This window comes from Pieris rapae, chromosome 19 (assembly GCF_905147795.1).
Source record: "Pieris rapae chromosome 19, ilPieRapa1.1, whole genome shotgun sequence".
Classification (NCBI taxonomy): Eukaryota; Metazoa; Arthropoda; class Insecta; order Lepidoptera; family Pieridae; genus Pieris; species Pieris rapae.
The window spans coordinates 2,229,482-2,244,514 of NC_059527.1; the positions used below are offsets into that span (position 1 = coordinate 2,229,482).

The following is a 15,033-nucleotide window of genomic DNA, read 5'->3' on the forward strand; positions in this document are numbered from 1 at the left end:
CTTTAAAAAAAACACTTCGAAAAGAACTGAACCAGTAATTAAATACTTAATCAGTAATGTCTTTACAATATGCCAATAACAAATGCAAACAGCATCAAGAATACCATGGAAGTATCCAGAAAATTAAAGAAAAAAAAATGTGGGTAGTCGTTAAAAAACAGAAGCGCAACTTACCTGAGCTACAACAGGCTGCGGCTTTGGTAGCGACGATTGTGTTGGTGGCTGACTCTCCATATTACGAGGAGGCTGGTTCACATTGTGGGCTCGCCTGTTGGGTAAAACATGTCACACTTCAAATTTTTAAACTACGGCTATGACGTCATTGAAGATGTTTATTTTGTTTTGTTTTCCATTTAGCTATTATTAAAATCTTACAAAACTATATTACTGGAGATATATAGAAGTGGCATTAGGCTGGGTATATAGAAAAGGTGGGATAAAAGATGGATTTCAAAGGCAATTATATGGAAAGGATCACGGGGAAGGAGAGAGTGAAAAAGGTGGATAAAAGAAGTGGAAGCAGGAAGTGAATAGAGAAAGAAAGTCATGGATAGAGAAATAGGGAAACAGCTGAAGGAGGCTTTTACGTGTGAAGGCGTTCCGATCAATGGCAATGCAGTAAGACGAGTAACAAGAAAAAAATATAACAAATTTAAACTGTACATATATAACCATGGTGTATTGGAAATAGTCGGGCTTTATTATTATTGATTTATTTATTTATACTTTATTACCTTATTCAAAAACATACACATAACAATAATAAAAAAAACAGGTTACAAAAGTTATAAGGCAAGGGGCGGCCTTATCGCTTACAAGCGATTTCTTCCAGGCAACCCTAATGTGAAACAAAGATAAAAGACAAAAGAAACACCAACATAGGGTGGAGTACAATAAATGTAAAATAATTAATAAAAAAACTCAAAAGAACACGTTACTAAAACTAATATATTATTATTGTAGTAATGAAGTTTTGATGACATCAGTTTTACATTTATTTTATAAAAACTAATCAGAATCTAAATTCTAAGAAATGTTTTTCTTAAGTACACAAAGTAAACAAGGTGAAGTGTTTACAATAAACACTTAATTTCTAGTGTTTAATCATTTCATTATTAATATTACCGTTCGATTGTGCATACAAGCAACTATCCACAACTTACATGAAATAAATCATACATCTAATTCCACCTTAGTTCAGTCATCTATCCCTTTTCATCACAGCGTAAACACAATTTGAGAGAAAGAGATGAACGTGTACTAAAAAGCGCCTGGGTATTTATGAATAAGGCCGATTGTTTTAAATATTTATATAAGTTTTTTCTTTAATAATTAATGTTTATATACAGAAATTAATTCCATACATAGTATGTATTATATAAAGAAACTTTGAGCATAAGAATGTATGAATACAGGTGTCCCAAAAGTCGACGTCAAGACGAAACTTTCTCATAGGTATAAATATTTGTAACAACAGGAATGAAAAAACTGTCACATGGTGTACATTTTCTGGAATAAAAGGAAAATTTCCATAACTTCAAATATATATGACTTAATTTTTTTTTAATTTTTCTGATAACTGGTGTGGCATTACCTATGAGAAAGTTTCGTCTTGACGTCAACTTTTGGGACACCCTGTATATGTATGTTTCAGTAACCCGTATTTTTTTCGAATCAAATCAAAATTCCTTCCTGAGCCCTATCAAAAATATCATAGCTATACTTAAGACTAGTTTTGAGTTTTAATGGACTTTCTGAATATTTATGACATAAAATCCATAAAATTTTACCTTTGACTAGTCTGCACTTGTAAAGGCACGAATGGGTTGTTCACGGCCTGGTTCGTCCGTGATTGGTTGGATTGGCCATTTGACGGGTTTTCATTGGCTTGGTTAGGCTGGAATGGCGCTGGAGAGTTCTGGAAATATTTTTTTTTTAATAAACCGCTAACATTAATATAAATAACATTTTTTTTATTATCATTTATTCACATAGGTTTCACAATGTACACTTATGAACGTCAAAAAAAAAGAAATATATATTAAATGCTTCTAATTTTACATTTACTGCCAGTTCTCTGAACTGACAACTTTAGACTCTGAGAACTGGCAGAGAAGAATTGGCAACTCCACCACTCTTTTTAAACGCTACTAGTAATTATTTAAAGATTGTATGTTTGTATGAAAGGTTACGTTGCAGCTATAAACTAATTAATCACAAATATAAATCTAGATTCCCATAGTTGAGAAAACTTACCTGCGACCAGCTTGGAAGTAAATTGCTCACGCTGGGCAAATGTTTTGGGAAATTGTTCCTGGGACGATACTGCGGGGGCGGATATTGTGGGGCAAATGGGACGAATGTAGGTGCTTGTGGTTGATTCTGAAAATAAAATAGATTTTAGTGTGTAACATTACGACGCATTTGATCAACTTGCTACCAGCGGTAAGAACAAAGCAGTTTAGATCCATGACTTGACTTATAACATCACAAACATTTAATAAAAAAACATATGTGCAATTCACACATGGTAGAAGTGAAACCTTCAAAAACATTTTCTTATTATTAATCATATATAAATTAATCATTTTCCATTATCTAAATGTGTGTGTTCTTTTAAAACAGTATATTTTAATGATAAATTTTAATTTATAAGTTTAATATAAATTTTTAATTTGGGAAAAACTAAAACATCGAAAGTTTGAAATTCGATCAAATGAAAAAGCGGCAGTAAAGAGAGGCTGTATAATGCCTGCTATCTCATTTTCTCCCACGTTAAATCATATGATGAATTGATGTTTCTGTCTCTCTTTACCGCTGCATCCGGTTTGAAATCACGACGATTCGAAAGAAGTTTATCTATCTCATTTTCTCCCACGTTAAATCATATGAATTAATGTTTCTGTCTCTTTTTACTGTCGCTTTTTCGTTGCATCCGGTTTGAAATCACAACGATTCTAAAGAAGTTTCACTTCAAAAAACTTGACAGTTCGTATATTCAATTGAGAATATCAATGGTAGTATCTTAACACCGAGCCTCCTGTCAGTTTGTACCCTGATCTATAACAAAAAAATTAAAATCTTGACGGACCCAGCCTTTATTGCTAGTACTGATATGTTCAAAGCCCTTAATTCAATAATATATAGAAGATTTCACTGTTTAACTCTTTTTTACATTTAATTATTTATTTATTTTACATAATCACTACATATTGTAAAACAAAGTCGCTTTCTCTGTCCCTATGTCCCTTAACCCTTTGTATGCTTAAATCTTTGAAACTACGCAACGGATTTTGAGGTTTTATTTTAGTCTAGTCTATGCATATGTTTATAATTCCCACGACTGTATCTATTTTATTATTTTTTGGTTTTTAGTACATTTATCTTAAACATTGCAATGTATGTTTAACATAAAACCGTTTAACTTAAAAAGTTTTTTACCCATTTTTATTTTCTAGTTTTTAGTTTTTATTTCGCAATCTGTTTAATTCATTTAGTGCTTCATTATTGCAAGATTTCTTGCCAGATATTGTTCTGCTTATTGAGCCCTTTCATTTGATACCCATATTGATGGGATTAATAAAACATAAATTATCCGCCATTTTGTAGCGGCGGCCATCTTGAATTTATAATGATAATGAGTAAACATAATTGTATTGTCACCAAAATCCAAAGTGTATACAAAATTTCAGATTAATCGGTTGACAGGAAGAGGTTGAAATTTGAATTACTAAATTTGACCCAAGAAAAAAGAATAAAACAAACGGGGTGAGCTAAATAAAACCGTTTAAAAATGTTCCACATAGAACATATTAATCTACAAAAAATGTTTAAAAATGTTTAGCTTATAAAAAAAGGAGAATTCTGTTTTATGATAATTTGTCAATCTCATATCTAAGTACGCGTAAGCCTCCTGTGCCTGACACACGCCGTCGAGTGCGAGCGAATGATAAATTAAAATCATTATCAGCCAGTAGTATCTTTAACAATTCCCTTTGAGAGATTCTGAGTATGCTTAAACGCCCTAACTCAAGAACGACCTCTAATTAAGGTTGCTTTGAATCCTTTTTGTGTTGACATTAATAAGGCTCTGAATTTTGTTCTTTTTCATAGGTTTTAGTATTCACGGATAAACTTTCCAATATGACCCGTCGATTTGAATGCTCAAATTTTTTTTGTAGATAGTACTCACCATAAGAAAGCGTTTTGTAAAGTATTAAGTTGCGGAAACTTACGGTTCATGAGATATATTTATTTATACTTTCCATACAAATGGACAAATATCATTCCATAACACGCCATAACACAATGAATTTGACAAATAACTGATGTCAAACATCAACCATTTCACGTATCGATTAGTGAAGGGTTCGAAAAATTTGACGTATCGATACTACTAAACTTTCCAATATGGACCATAGATTATTTGTAACTTATGATCAAATTAATTATTGGTAATCAAAAAACTTAATTATTATCTAGTTTGGTTAGGTTAGGTTAGTATATGAAAATTTTTTTAATAACATTTCATTTAATAACCTAAAAGTACCCAACACCGAATCAAAGCACCCCACTATCCACGTGGTCTTGTCTGTCCTACCCCTAGAGTGTATATAAATAATCGGAGCCGTTCAAAACCCGAATTATTATCTAGTTCGGTTAGGTTAGGTTAGTATATGAATATTTTTTTTAATAAGATTTTATTTAATAACCTAAAAGTACCCAACACCGAATCAAAGCACCCCACTATCCACGTGGTCTTGTCTGTCCTACCCCTAGAGTGTATATAAATAATCGGAGCCGTTCAAAACCCGAATTATTATCTAGTTCGGTTAGGTTAGGTTAGTATATGAATATTTTTTTTAATAACATTTTATTTAATAACCTAAAAGTACCCAACACCGAATCAAAGCACCCCACTATCCACGTGGTCTTGTCTGTCCTACCCCTAGAGTGTATATAAATAATCGGAGCCGTTCAAAACCCGAATTATTATCTAGTTCGGTTAGGTTAGGTTAGTATATGAATATTTTTTTTAATAACATTTTATTTAATAACCTAAAAGTACCCAACACCGTATCAGAGCACCCCACTATCTACGTGGTCTTGTCTGCCCTACCCCAAGAGTGTATATAAATAATCGGAGGCGCGGAGGAAGAGCAGCCCCCACCCGCCGTAACAAAGTACAGGCATGAAATGCCTGTGCTTTGGTACGCAAGGGTGGAGGGGCTGCGTTTTCCGTAGCGCCGGAGCCGTTCATAAACCAAATGATTATCTAGTTCGGTTAGGTTAGGTTAGTATATGAATTTCTTTTTTCTAAGAACTGTTTCTGAAATCATCAATAAACATATAAAAAACTAATATTTATATCATATTATTATATTATATTTGAATAAAATTCAAGTTTTTATTCTAAAAAAACTATCGACAAATTAAAAAAACGATTTTGATGCAAAATGTCACGTCTCTAATAACTAATGGAATCTGTATGGCTAAAGTCCTTTGCCTTTCCCATAAGGGATAAATTGAAAATAAAAAAAAATAAGCAATGGAAAATGTACGATTTATTTACGAATTTCTATACATTATACAGGTTTAAATAATCTTTATTAATATTTAGACGGAACTCCGGCAGAAAAAATAACTTGGAGGTGTTCCATTAAAGGTAAAGAGACACTTACATAATCAGTATTAACAAATTCAGGGACACATTTCTAAATTGTTACCATTCTAGCCTTAAAATTTTAAACATGAATATCTCCGTAACTATGGGTTTCCGCAGGTTGGGAATGACACAGGGGGTATTTCTCCATCCCCTCTTCCATCTCCCATCAAAAAAACCTCAAAAATCGACGGGTCATATTGGAAAGTTTAACCGATTTATTAATTACAGACAGAAATACACATCCAAGATATTGATGAAAACTAATAAATTCCGTGTAATTCAAGTTTATTGCAAACAGATTTACTTATTACTTATTTTTTATTTTTTTCTGTATTTAACAAAATAATATAATATATCATAAAATATTACATTAGAAAACCTCTGTGGTTTGTATTAATGTAACCATAGCAGTCTTGTTTAGTAGCGCGACAAATGCATGTAAAAGTAGTTTTTTAATTTAGAATTTATGTTGATTAGTGTTAGGCTATCTATTATCTGATTGGGTAGACTATTTATTAGAAGCGGTAGCAAATACCGCAACGTTCAAAAACAAATATAACCGTCACAAAAAAACGTGGCTTTAAATAGAAATGATATTGATCTGACCGATAGACTTTAATTTCTTTTATAAAAGTTAAGTTTATTGATAATGTTAAGTACATTCTCCTTTTCGCGATGTGAAGTTAATGCAAATAAATAATGTATCTTGTAAGAATAGAAATGTATTAACTATGGTGGAGCCCTCCCACAACATTGCTGTGCCTAACCAAGGTCCTTATTGTAATAAATTATAACGTGTAAAATATTTATATAAGGAATGCAATAAAGATTTGAGTTTGAGTATTATCCTCAACAACCTGAAAAAAATTCCCTACTTCTAATGTTAGTATAAATAGACCTTACCTTGTAATAATTAGAGTTGGAATTCACCCAATCGCTATGAGGCACTGGGGGTCTGTATTCGGTGTCCTTTCTCCAATTCTGTGGCTGAGTTCTGTAAAATAAATGTCGGTCAATGATTTTTTAATAATTTGTATAATTGTATCTGATTTTTAAAACTAAATAAATCTCTTTGATTAAGTAAATTCGCTTGTTTTAGCAATATAGTAAACATTACGTTGTTTGTGCAATTTTTGATGGTTTGATGGTAAAAATGTTTTATTGTATATTATGTCACTGGTCTTAGTATGTATATAAGTTAATTATTTAAATATGTTCGACGTCCTGGTGGACAGAAAAACTGTGTCCAGTTTGTGTTTCCACCACACCAACTTCTTCTATTTAAGATTATGTATACAATAAATAAATAAATTTCTTATATAGTATTATAAGAAGTTATTACAATTTTTAAAGTTATACTTCTTTTGGCGCGTTAGATAAAAATGATGAAAGTAAATTTCTTACGATGCGCGTGCACTCATTTCCTGTACACATCGTTAACATAGTGAACAAGATAACTTCTAGAACATTATATAAGCCTGATTATTATTGACATTGCTTTCTACTTAGTAGTTAAACCGATTAGAAAAAAGTTAAAAATACAAATATCTAGTGCTATTTTCACTATCATGTAATGTCAGTTTTCTTACCCAGACAAAAAATTCCAAAAGGGATGTACGGTGCTGCATGTAATGAATTGAAACATTTTTTTATTGTGTGTATAACAATTTTACGATAATTTTTTTATACAAATACTTAAAAAAACAATTTGTATAAGTTCCATAGTCACCAATAAATAATCTGAATTTTTTTAAACTTGCCAAAAGACACAGTAGTGTTTTATAGAATATAACTTATAATAAAGCAATTGTACTACGAACTTTTAACTTTAATTTGTAATTATTATATAAATATAGTTAATTTAAACTTACTTCGCTTGTGGTATTGTGGGTTGTTTGTCCTTACTTCTCCAATTGGAGTTCACTTCATCCTTGTTCTGAAAATTATTGAAGTGAAAGAATCGTTGGGATTTTAAACCGACAGTAAAAAGAGGGACACATAAATTCATAATATGTCACGTGGAAGAAAATGAGATGGAAAGCATTATACAGTGTATTAACTTTAAATTAAGTGTAATAAGAAGTTTCCACTTCAAAAAGTTTCTACAATTAATATTTAAATAAAATTGATAAATTTAATCTACAACTACACACTAATTTTAAATGTGTCTTTTTTTATTGTGGCTTTTTCATTTCAAACTTTCATTATTTTAGTTTTTTATTAAATTAAATATTGATATTAAACTTATAAAATAAAATTTAACATTAAAATATAAAAAATAAAGAAAAGATTAATCCTACATTTAATTAGTGAAAAATGAGTAATTTACAAATTAATTATAAAAACTTTGTTTTCAAAGGTTTCACTTCTACGATGTGTGAATTGCACATTTTATTTTTATTTAAAAGAATATTACAGAGTTAGTTTTTATAAGTGATCCTATATTTTGTGTATATACCTTATTCTGTTTTGTCTGGTCCGTTGCATTTTCACTTATTTTCAGAAGACTTCTCAAGAGGGTCGTTGGGTCTTCCTGTAAACATTGTATTACCTTTAACCCAAATTATTATTATGAAGTAATGCCTGTCTGTGGCTTTTTCCCCAAATTGAGGGGAAAAGATGTCCTGTAGGATTTTAGGGGGCACTTTATTAATGATTTTTCCTTCTTAAAAAGGCACGGTTTTATACAATTAATGGCCCAACAAACAAGAAAATCATCCAAGATCGAAATATTAACTTGAATATATTTGATGCATATTTGGAGTAACGTCTCAAACCGAGTGTGCAACAAAAACTTTTTAGGTCTACCCTCAGATTTCTGTATCTGTTTCATAATTATTTGTCAATCTAATAGGTAAGTAGGTGATCAGCCTCCTGTGCCTGACTCACGTCAACTTTTTGGGTCTAAGACATGTCGGTTTCCTCACGGTGTTTTCCTTCACCGTTCGACCAAATGTTAAATGCGCACATAGAAAGAAAGTACATTGGTGCACAGCCGGGGATCGAACCTACGACCAGTGCTACTGACTGAAGAAGACTATTTGTTTTAAGAATTTTTGTTTACAAACTAAGGCATCATAACATATTTGATTAGATATACCTTTTGTCCGCCATTAGTTGCCTCTGGTGTTTTTGCCTCAGGAGTAGCTGGTTTCATCTCCCACGGGGGACTACAAAATAAAATTAAAATTTGTTTTGAAAACCATCAAAATATTTCTGTCTAACATCAAATTTGAGTTTGCTCTTGATATTTTCTTTTAATGACATGTCACAAAAGTCGATGATATGATAACATTGAAATCAGTTTAAATAATGTAAATTATTATATTCATGACTCTAACTTTAAAAAAACTTTGAAAAATGAATGACGTCATGTCAATACAAATATTACAATAAATTACATTTTTCCAAATCGAGATGCATGACGTCACCAGCTGAAGGAATGACGTCACGTGTCACACAAAAACATGGTCACAAGAGGCTCATTTATTGATTGATAGGAAAGTCTATTGTTTATGGTATGTATATAAAATATGAAGTATGCAAGATGGCCGCTCATAAAAAATATATTTGTAGAACACGGGACAAGAGGCTCTTCTCATGTTAAATTAAAACATCACCTATCACTTTTGTATGGCACACGGATAAGTCAAAAGCTTCGCAAGTGTGTTGTTGGCCTTTTAAAAATTACGCTCCTTTAAGGACTCCTGTGTATATGTGGTCTATTTTACGCCAAGAATCGCATGCTGGCGGAAAAAGCGGAAATACAACAGCGCCACTTTGTGGAACCAGCTGCCCACTGAAGTATTTCCGAACCAATTCCACTTAGGGTCCTTCAAGAAGAGAGCGTGCCAATCTTATAAGGCCGGCAACGCACTCGCGAGCCTTCTGGCATTGAGAGTGTCCATGGGCGGCGGTATCACTTAACACCAGGTGAGCCTCCTGCCCGTTTGACCCCAGTTCTATAAAACAAATAGCGGGAATATTGGATTGTCCATACGTGGGTAATTGCAATGTACCATGTGGCCTTTTTAATTCAATGATTAAATATACTTTAAAGCTACTAATAATATTAGGAAAATATTGTAACTAAGACAAAATAACCATATGTACTATTGTCTGCTTAAATTATTATTAGTCGTATTGGTTCGGAAAGACACAGACCTATAGCTGGCGAACGCGGAGTGGTGTGTGTTGTCCCTGCGAAGAACAGCGGGCGGTTGTTTGAAGCCCCACGAATTTGTATCTTCGTTGCTGTCCGTTTGTACATTCCGGATTTGGCGCCCGTAGGATATATTTAACATGTTCGTTGGTAGCATTCTGAAAAAAAAAAATATATTTAGTAAATTAATATATATTTATATTAAATTTACATACTATACTAAAACTTTTAATTCGATTAAAGAAATGACAATTTCAGTGTTGCAACGTTATGAAAATAGTGACGTTGCGAAATTATGCGACAGGGAAATGGAATATTTCCGGATCGATTCCTCTGGTTTATAAAATAAAATACGTTTATTTTGGAACATAAAATCATCTAGGTATCACTTATTCCACGTCAATCAATTCGAACCTGTAGGCATCCCTACTCATCGGCAAAGAAGACAGAGGGTGTATAGTGGTATATATAAACAACTACTACTTTAATAGAAACTACATTTTACATTAGAAAATTAAATATTACATCAGAAAATTAAATATTTCGACTGAGCACTCTATAACGCCGTACGACAAGGACTGAGCAGTGTGCGAAAGAGATAACACACACACATTCTAGAATTATTTTGCGATCGCTACTCAGTAGCGTTTCCGCCTAGAGAGTTCTCAAACATGGTTCAAGATTAATCCCCAGGGATATATAAGCGAGCCAAAACGCGACCAATCATTTCAGTTTTGAATGCGATATCAAGAGATAAACACCGAGATAAAGTGAAGACCAGTGATAAAAAAGTGTGAAGTGCGTGTAATTAAAGTAATTAGTGACAGTATTTTGTGTATGTGTATCTAGTGAATTTCTGTGCGTAATTTCCGGTTTTTTAGTCATTAGTGTAAACAAATTCCTCGTAGATCTATCAAGTAATAAACCCTTGAAGAGATTCTACGGCATGTTTTATCCGATTCCCTAGATCGTAACAATAGTTATAACTCACCTATAAAATCTAGATTCTTCAAACAGATCTTCAGACATCGCGCCTGCAAAGGGTTGATCGAACATCACCTGAAAGTGGCAAATTTAGATCGATTTCTTATGAAAATCCGCACAATGAGCCATATAAAAAAGGCATGTAAATTATATATTAATTATATATATATATATATATTGTATATTAATTTTAATAGTGTCATAATAAGATCATTAATATCTAATATACCTATAATTTTCTCGTGTCACGATGTTCGTTACCATACTCCTCCGAAAAGGGGTGTCCACCCCAAAATTTTATTTTTTACTTTTTAGACAATTTTTTTATGATACAGCAGACAAAAATACATACAACCCCTAATATGGTGAACATGCCCCCCACTACGATCAATCCTTTTTTTGGCAAGGCAAAGCACAATTTTCAATTTCAATACTATGCCAAAGCCAAAAAGGTTTGCCATCTCTGACATGTCAAAAAATGATAGCTGTCAGAATTCTACGGAATTTAAAATCAGAGTATATAAGCAAGTTTCAAACTATACAAACCTGATACGTAGGTTGAGCGTTCATTTTATCCGATAACCGCACAGTATTGCCATCAGTCGGTTGATAGATCGCCGTTACTGTGCCTTTAGCCCCAAGCGGCACAGTTATATTACGGGCAACACATACTATGCGGTCATACATTTTGTAGTCAGCATTTGAATCCGGCGAAATGTTGCCCTCATGCAATTCCGGCTAAAAATGTATATTGTGTGTCACATCTTACCATTTTTGATTATTGTATGTTTTAGTTGAAAACATGTTTTTATTTGTTATAGAAAAATATATATTTTCTGCCTTGCAACAATGCAACCTCTACAGCAATATAGACACGTAAATTAATATTATAAGCGTTACAAAAATGATGCATTACAACTAGACAAATTATTATGGTCACTTAAAATAGTTTAAATTAATCTGGCTCGAAGGACCTTTTTCGTTGGGATACACAACAAGGGTAACATAACTGAAATAGTAAACCGTGATAGGCATAGGATAGTTTTAAATAGACTAATTCTTGTAGTCTGCTTATTAATTAAATTCAAGAAGCCAACCCTTTTACGACACTAAATAGTAGTTTAAGATAGCCTAGCCACAAGGCTCGGCTGGATTATTGTTTATATGCGAAATGAACACTTGCTCGTACGGAGAACGTATACATTGTAAGGAAATTATAATTTCCAAAATGACCAAGGAAATATAAGGCCATCACGAGCCCATAAAAGAAAAATCAACGACTCAAATACAATCGGGCCAAGGACAATATAGGATTGTAGCACTTTTAACTAACCTTATACAACACATTCCACTTGACACTCAAATTAACAGTTTTTTGACTGCTGATCTCTTTCAGCTGTTCCTCCAAATCCTTCCAAATAGCCTTCATCTCTTCCGGCTCCAGGGCTTCGGAACCACACTGTCTGCGCGCTGCGCCGTTATGGGGTTGCGATTTCAGCCATTTTTGAACTTCTTGAGGTTTACTTTGACTAAAATTATTTAAACTGTTTTAATTTGATTTGGAGTTGACTGTTACTTAGAGCCTTTGCCTTTTGAGTTGACATGACCATATTAAACTTATGTTTTTAAGTGACAAAAAGAAGAGGTTATTTGTTTGACCATTTTGATTATATACATAATGTTTTTGGAATTGCTTAGTTGGACTTGAGAAGGCCTCCAGGCACGTGTGATAAATGTAAACGTATGTCTGTAAATATTCTCAATAACGATAAGTCATATAGATGCTTTAAACCTATTTTTGATTAATATGAAGGAACAGATCAGATCATGTTTGATCAAAATAGGTTCAGCGGTTTTTTAGATAAATAGACGTAAGTGGCAATGGGCGGGACATATAGAACACACAGATAAAAGGTGGAATTTAAAGACATGTGTATGGAAAGAACCAAGGGGAAGAATGAGAAGAGGCGCCCAAAAAAGATGGATAGAAGAAATTGAATCAGTAGCAGGAAGCAAGCCATCAGTTGGAAAAACATGAAGGAGGTTTTTACCCATGAAGGGGTTCCGATCGACGATATTGAAGGTAAAAGATATCAAGAGAAACAAAATAATATGTAAAATGTAAAAACTCGAAGCTGTATATTAATTTTTTTTTTCATGAATGGAAATTAAAAGGGGCTCTATTATTATTTATATCAACTTTAATTGAATAATGAATTTAATACCTTTTTTAACTATCATACTTAAAACATATGATTATATTATTTCGAAATAACACATACCCCACTGCATCAGGCCACAAATCGCCTTCAAAGAATACATCTCGGTTCATTGTATAGGCAAGTTTGTCGAACAATTCCGGATATTCCTTCGCATAACTTTTCACCAACTCGACACATCGTTCCGAGTATGTCCATGAGTTTGTCACTTTACAACGACGGGTATAGCCTGATACTTCTTGGTTCTAGAAAAAATATGGCATTACTGTATCACTACCAAATACCGAAATATCCTATTCTATGTGTTGATGAGAAAGTCATCAACACACAGAATAGGATCAGTCAAGTATTTAACATATTAACTGACTTTCAATTACCGTTATAATATAGTATTTTAAAGGTTTTGGTAACATAACAACTAATTAATTGAAATATATATAGCATCGTATGATACTAATGTGTTTATGACAATGTAGAAAGATAGGTGATATTTTTTATAGGATGGGGCAAACGAACCTACGAGACGCCCACAAAGGACAATAATGTTGGACATGGAACCCATTGGCTACGAAGCCCCAACCAATACTATACATAGATCATAAAGAATAAGTAAATAATTATTTTTAATTGATTAAATATATACATTAACTTTTGAATATCTCAGACGAAAGAGCCAAATCGGAATATTCAATTATGAACTTACAAATTGATTAAAAAGTACCTTTTTATTAAACTTGAGATTGAGTCCAATATTGATCTTGGATTGTGTCTCCGTTGGCAAATCATTTCGTACTCCCGATATCACCAGAATCGATCCTGTTATGCGCGAGAGCATTTGCGCAGATATACCTGAATAGGAAAAAAATAAAAAAAAAAGCTTAACTCTACTCTGATTTTTAATTCCGTAGAATTCTGACAGCTATCATTTTTTGACATGTCAGAGATGGCAAACGTTTTTGGCCGGGCATCTGAGTCAACATAAATTTTATTTGTTACTTAGGGCCTGTTTCACAATGTCCGGATAAGTTCCAAATAAGCTATTTGTTACTTATTTGTAGGATAAACAGTATTTTTGCGTTTCACGACTGTCAGATAGCGCTATACGTCATGAAATGTGAAGTATCTTATTTGGAACTTTTATCTTTCGAATAATTTATGTGTTGCATAGCTATTTGGCACTTTATCCATACATTGTGAAACAGGCCCTGAATGTATTAATTTTATTAAGTGAGGTGCTTCACATCAAAAGTAGTTTAACGGCGAGTGATATTTTTTTTCCATTGGAATATGGCGACGAAATTGAGGCTGTATATAGTTTAACAGATAGAAGTTTAGTTTAAAAAAGAATATCTCTTATTTATCTATTTACACAATAGTACACGTAAATAATAACTATTGAAAGCATTTCTTCTTGCAGCGTTTCTATTATACATACCACAAGCAGCAGCGGCGTGATTAGCGGAGCGATAAGCGCAAGCGGCGGATTGAGCCCGTGGTACGGGTTCGGAGGCCTCTCGTACGCATACCTTTATACGCCCGCTACGCGCCGCGTCCGCATTTACCACCTGGACGAATTTCAACGCATTATTATTCGAGTATTTCCAGTAATTTACAATTTTAGTTCCCTTTTAGGTAATACCGTGGATTCAAAATAGACGTCGAAAGTATGATTTTAGTTAATTAAATTAATTAATTTAAGTCTTAAAATTACGTCTTATATTAAATCATTAATCATGAGGCCAGCAGACTACACATGAATAATCAAGTTCGTATGAAAATAAAATTGTTGTTTTGTAATGAGTAAAATGTTCTTTAAACATAAATAGCTATTTTTTACCATCATGGTATCCATTTATCGCCATGGTATATATCTATATATGTAGACGATACCATCTTTAAAGACATTATGATTTAAAAAAGAATTCGAAGAATTTTGCTTATTTTAACTATAACTAGTACCTTAAGGGAACCGATTCGTGTATAAAACACATTCAAAACTCAAA

The 15,033-nt window shown here is 32.7% G+C and overlaps 1 protein-coding gene and 1 long non-coding RNA gene across 2 annotated transcripts in view; one reads left to right on the forward strand and one right to left on the reverse strand.

Moving 5' to 3' along the window:
• The window catches only part of LOC110997731 (5'-3' exoribonuclease 1), a 29,793-nt gene that overhangs the window by 2,069 nt on the left and 12,691 nt on the right, over positions 1-15,033 (reverse strand). Inside the window, exons 19-32 of the mRNA XM_045632355.1 lie at positions 14,466-14,595; positions 13,752-13,879; positions 13,094-13,275; positions 12,145-12,340; positions 11,358-11,549; positions 10,819-10,886; positions 9,830-9,985; positions 8,766-8,835; positions 8,124-8,198; positions 7,537-7,601; positions 6,569-6,659; positions 2,257-2,382; positions 1,791-1,918; positions 175-268 (exon numbers count right to left, since the gene is read on the reverse strand). Of these exons, the coding sequence (XP_045488311.1) occupies positions 175-268; positions 1,791-1,918; positions 2,257-2,382; positions 6,569-6,659; positions 7,537-7,601; positions 8,124-8,198; positions 8,766-8,835; positions 9,830-9,985; positions 10,819-10,886; positions 11,358-11,549; positions 12,145-12,340; positions 13,094-13,275; positions 13,752-13,879; positions 14,466-14,595 (1,701 nt within the window). The remainder of the gene's footprint in view (positions 1-174; positions 269-1,790; positions 1,919-2,256; positions 2,383-6,568; positions 6,660-7,536; positions 7,602-8,123; positions 8,199-8,765; positions 8,836-9,829; positions 9,986-10,818; positions 10,887-11,357; positions 11,550-12,144; positions 12,341-13,093; positions 13,276-13,751; positions 13,880-14,465; positions 14,596-15,033) is intronic.
• LOC123689999 lies at positions 5,527-5,877 on the forward strand. Its single transcript, XR_006750839.1, has 2 exons — positions 5,527-5,665; positions 5,783-5,877. It is a non-coding gene; the product is annotated as an uncharacterized LOC123689999 (long non-coding RNA).